The sequence below is a fragment of the Arachis hypogaea genome, chromosome 7, assembly GCF_003086295.3.
Source record: "Arachis hypogaea cultivar Tifrunner chromosome 7, arahy.Tifrunner.gnm2.J5K5, whole genome shotgun sequence".
Taxonomy (NCBI): domain Eukaryota; kingdom Viridiplantae; phylum Streptophyta; class Magnoliopsida; order Fabales; family Fabaceae; genus Arachis; species Arachis hypogaea.
This window is the reverse complement of record NC_092042.1, coordinates 68,217,456-68,222,823: the sequence shown is the minus strand read 5'-3', so window position 1 is coordinate 68,222,823 and position 5,368 is coordinate 68,217,456. Positions and strand designations below refer to the sequence as shown.

The 5,368-nt window shown below is 24.3% G+C and overlaps 1 protein-coding gene across 3 annotated transcripts; it reads right to left on the bottom strand.

Annotated features, from left to right (window-relative positions):
- Positions 1-1,382: 1,382 nt before the first annotated feature.
- On the bottom strand, positions 1,383-4,127 carry LOC112703338 (uncharacterized). Of its 3 annotated transcripts, none has more exons than XM_025754745.2 (3): positions 3,969-4,124; positions 3,530-3,676; positions 1,383-2,206 (listed from the first exon to the last, which is right to left on the bottom strand). In XM_025754745.2, exons 1-3 carry the CDS (start codon positions 4,057-4,059, stop codon positions 1,611-1,613), a joined length of 834 nt encoding a protein of 277 aa, XP_025610530.1. In that variant the 5' UTR covers positions 4,060-4,124; the 3' UTR covers positions 1,383-1,610. The 3 variants fall into 3 exon arrangements, with proteins under 3 accessions (XP_025610530.1, XP_025610531.1, XP_025610532.1); XM_025754746.2 differs by having other exon boundaries at positions 3,530-3,562; positions 3,969-4,122; XM_025754747.2 differs by lacking the exon at positions 3,530-3,676 and having other exon boundaries at positions 3,969-4,127.
- Positions 4,128-5,368: the final 1,241 nt, after the last annotated feature.

The window sequence follows — 5,368 nt, the reverse complement described above, 5'->3', positions numbered from 1 at the left end:
TTTATTAGTTTGATTTTCAAAACTAATATTAATTATTATTCTAAATTTTCATATCTTTTGGCTTTCATTCATTTTAGTTTAAAATATGCACAATCTATACTTTTGTTTATTTTTTTATTTTTTATTTTTCTATTTATATTATGTTTTTCGTCTTTATTTTTTAAAACACTTTCATCTTTTCGTCTTTATTTTTTAAAACACTTTCATCTTTAAATTAATTTAATTATTAAATTAATTTTTAATACTTTATTTTATTAGACAAATTTATTTTTATATTAAAGTTAACATACATAAATTCACCTATTTTATATCATACATATGTTTTTTAGATTTTATAATTTAAATGAATTATTATTAATTGAAGTACTATGATGTATATCACATTCTTATATATAATATGACATATATATTATAGTAAGAATTAAGCAATTAAGAATACCTCACACAAAAAAAAAAGATATAATGATATACGATTAAGAGTTAATTTTTTTTCATATATATACAATAAAATACATCCATTTTAATCTCATAGTTTTAGCATAGGAAAGAATTAGTGATAGTTTAATCAATACAATATTAAATTAAATTTATAAAACTTAAAATCAAATAAATAATTCTAGAAACATATTTAACTTAATGCAAAATATTTGAATTATTTTAAAAAAAGAATAATATAAATAAGTGAGTTGAATATGAATGATTGGATTATTTTTTAACATAATAATTATTTACTTTGATTACTAAATAATAATAATAATAATAATAATAATAATAATAATAATAATAATAATAATAATAATAATAATAATAATAATAATAACAACAATAAAAATGAAATGATAATACAAAATTCTCTTTTGATAAGTAAGTCCAATGACACATCACAAATATTATTTTTTGATAGACAATTTTATTTTATTAACATCACAATAATGTTCACACTCACTCAACCAAATAATTAACGCTTCCAGTAATAATTACCTTATCGAAAAATACTAAGTAAACAATGACCATTTTAAATAATATAATAACCATTAATTAAATAAAAATATATTATATTTTAATTTAATGTTATTAATACACTACATTTTAATTTAATATTATTAATTAAATTTAAAAATAATTTACTTTTTTTTAATTCTATTAATTCACATTGTTCACACATTATTCAAAAATGTTATTAATTATCTATACTTTTCCTTACCCTCATATAAAAATATTATTAACCAGTCAAATTATAATCATACTTAATCACCAATACCTATGCCACCAGAGAACTTACCTACCTATTATATATTTTGTGATCACACATACTAGAAAATTGAAAAGAGAACGTCATTATATTACTCTTATATATCAATGAGCAAAAACATAAAATTGAATTAACATATCAAATATTCTTTTATTTCATAATTTTCAATTACAAAGGGAAGTGATAATAACGAACTTACAATATGACCAAACTAGAGAAGGAAGTAATATATTATATAACTTAACAAGAAAATAAGACTTGGCACACGGGAACAAATTATATCCATAAAACCATCATGGCAGATGGTGTTATTTAATTTAGGACATATAACATATAGCAGTGTTTTTAGTTTGCATTATTAGTTCTTTATTGTCTCCTTATCAACCTTGTCATTCATATTGAGCACACCATAACCTACTTTGCTATCTCTTGGATCTTCATCGGGTGGAGAATCTGCTCGGGCAGTAGAATAGGCATAAGTGACTTCTCCCTCATCATCATCATGGCCACGCGAATAAACAACAGATTTGCCTTTTACTCTTCTTTCTTTAGCATCACGTTGATCCTCATCATCAGGAGGTTCTGCTCCAAAGAGATTGCCATAATTACCTTCTTTGGCACCGCGTGGATCAACAACAAGAGGTTCAGCTGAAGAGCCATGGACATGACCTAGCTTCAAGTCTTCTTCGCCGTCATCTTCATCAGGAGGTTCTGCTCGGAAGAGATTGCCGTAATAACCACCGGCTTTGGAACTATGTACTCCTTCGCCATCATCTTCAGGAGGTTCTGCTCTAAGGACATGGCCATAATAAGAACCTTCTTTGGCACCGCGTGGATCAATAATAGGAGGTTCGGCACGGGAAACTTTGAAAGATTTGGTTTCTGTTTTTGAAGGCTTCATCATTTTGCGATGCCAGAGTACTACACTTGCATCCTCATCATTCTTCTCCATTTCTGTATATTTTGAAGGCTTATTAGTTACTACCATATAGTTAGCTTTCAACCATGCTAAGCTTATAACAAAATAGCCACTAATTTAAAATACAAAAATGTTATTTATACATTAAAATCAGTCACTAAAATTAATTACTAATATATTTGTGTATAAATAATACACATATGATTTAATTTAATTTTAATGTGTATTATATTTCAATATATATTTTATATTTTGACCAATTTTAGTATGCACATAACATCATCGTTTAAAATATATATTAAAATATAGAGTGAAATGATAAATAATTCTTAAAAATTTATATTTTGAACATATTAATTCCTAAAAAATATCAATAAAAATTTTCACGATAACAAACTTAGATAAGTTAGTTTAAATTAAGACCTTATATCCTAATTACAAGAGTTAATTTAGAAGTAGTATATCCATATCTATTATCTTAAAAATTTTTATTAATAATTTTTTAGGAATTAATATGTCTAAAATAAAAATCTTCAAGAATTTTTTATAGTAATTTTCAAGGATTTATTTATCACTTTATACTAAAATATAAAATACACAAAAATAAATTAAATAATACATATATTTATATATAAATAAATAATAACTAATTTTAGTAGCTAATTTTAATGTATAAACTATTTTTTATTAGCTTTATAAGAATAATTTTGTGATGATAATTTTCTTTCGTTAATAACAAAAAAATCTTAGAAAGACAATAAAAAATTAGTTAAAAATAATTTTATATTTTTAATTATTATTAGGATAATTAAGCATAATTTTACATGTAATATTTATTAATTATAAATATTATATTTATAAAATTATAAATATTAAATTAAATAAAATAATTTTAAGTCTCTCTTATATTACCTAATAACATATTTCTTTGGGAAGAAGAAAAGGGGGGCTCTATAAATATATAGTTCTTTAAAAATGTTACATATTTACACATCAAAAAATATTTACTAAATTAATTATTATATATTTGTGTATAAATATATCTATAATTTAATTTATTCTTAATGTATATTTTGTATTTCAATATATTTTATACTAATGTTAATTTTAGTGTAGATCTATAATTCTTGTTAAGTTATACGTTAATAAATAGACAAAAAGAAAATATAATCTCTGTATGTTTATGTAATCCTTCATTTCAATAATATTGAATTGGAGTTGGATTCTTAATAGAGAGCTTGAACAATAATTACGAAACCATTAAATTATTTTTGTGAAAATAGTTACACTTTAGCATTTTATTATATGCATGATTATCTGACTAATCAGGGAAAAAAAAAAGTAGAAAGGTGCTTTACCGATATATTTAGACCAGCCATCAATGGCGGCTTCTGGGGGCGGGGTTGTTGTCGTTGTAGTAGGATTGTAACCAATAGAAGGATAAACCCAGTCATTTATTGAATCTTTTATCTTTTGAACTTTCAAATTATACTCTGTTTTTCTCTCTTTTAATGAATCAAGAAAATATAATGCAAAATCATGTTATAATCAAATGGTGAAATATATAATATATACAACGTACTTTTATAACATATGCCATGATAAGAGCAACTTTTTATTATATAATATCAAAATTAAAGATCATGAAGAATAAAACTTAAAAATCCAATTTTGATTTACAACACCGCCATGAACCAAAGACTTTATTCATAAGCAGGGGTATCAGTTGTAATGTTAAAATTGTTTGGATAACTACTAGTTACGTGCATAATCATATTTTTATGAGAGTAGACTCACCTTGGGGCAATTCATGATGAGCTAGAACATGAGAAGACAAGAAGAAAACCCAAAGGAAAACAAAGGAAAGATATGCCTTTAAATTATCCATATCACCGATCTTTGGTAGAGATACAAAAAAGGGATATGGAAGTGTGCAGGTAAAATGGAATTAGGCAAATATATATATAGACTGAGATATAATGATGATGATCACAAATCAAACTTGCATGGCCTCTTGGCCAATATAGAAAGTCAAGAGTCAATTATGTTAGTTAAATATGAATTTATTTACTTAGGTAACCAATATTGTTAAGTGAAGAGTCAAGTATTGATGAAATATGAATATAATTAAGGTGATTAGGGAGAACCACACTGATATCTACTCTTGAAAGATCAACATATTGTTGATGTGATCCCTTTTTTTTTTTTTTCTTTTAAGGTGCGTAGTACCCCGATGAAAGATATTTAGAATTAGAGATTAGTTTATAAGTGTTTGTCTTTCAAATGTGAGTTTTTCAGCAGTTAAAATCTTTAAATTTTGCAAGGTTGTGAGAACCGAATCGGTCATTAAATCAGTTAAGTAACTAATTTAATAGTTTAATAATTTAATTGTGGTCAAATTGTGGTTGAACTGGCTTTGTTAAATATAAAATAAAATTATTAAAAATATAATATAAATCTTTTAAAATTTAAATTCAATCATTTATGGCATAAAATTCTATATCTACATTCAATCAATAATCACCAACAATCAATAATAATATCAATAATTACTTAATTAGACAAAACTCGCTCAATTGATGCCAAATTACTAATTAAAAATAGCTATGAACTAATCTCAACAATAAAAATTGATACAACCTCAAAGAAGAAAAATCTAAAACCCAACTTCATGTTTCAGTTTCAGTTGCAACATAGCATACCTTCAACTCTCATAAAACAAAAGGACTAAACAGAACCAAATTACAAATGTACATACAACAATTATAGCAAAATAAAATTTCAGCAATTACAACAATTACAAAAAAATTTAGAATTGCAGCAATTCAAAATTCAAAACTATATCAATTCTGTCACCATTATAAAATTATATCAAAATTCTATTCAGCATTCAAAATCCAGAATCCAAAATTATATCAAAATTAGGAGGATTATTATAAGAATACATTACAGAATATAGAATTCCACAATATGTGATCACTAGTTTTCAACATTTATTTTCTATACCCTGTTACCCCTATATTCCGTTAATAGAAACATGGAGAAGATTTCGAATTTTCATAAATAATGTAGTGAAGCAATGCATCATAGCACTATCATCTGATAATAAAAACAATCAGCAATAAGCAAGTGAAACACCTCAGAAATCAGAATAAATAAAAATAACGAATAATCAATGACTCGTTCCACACACAACA

Coding starts and splice junctions, on each gene's coding strand:
- LOC112703338 (XM_025754745.2), bottom strand. CDS start 4,059: ATGGATAATTTAAAGGCATATCTTTCCTTTGTTTTCCTTTGGGTTTTC. Junction 3,677..3,968: donor TCATCATGAATTGCCCCAAG/GTGAGTCTACTC, acceptor ATTCATTAAAAG/AGAGAAAAACAGAGTATAAT. Junction 2,207..3,529: donor TGGCTGGTCTAAATATATCG/GTAAAGCACCTT, acceptor CAAAATATACAG/AAATGGAGAAGAATGATGAG.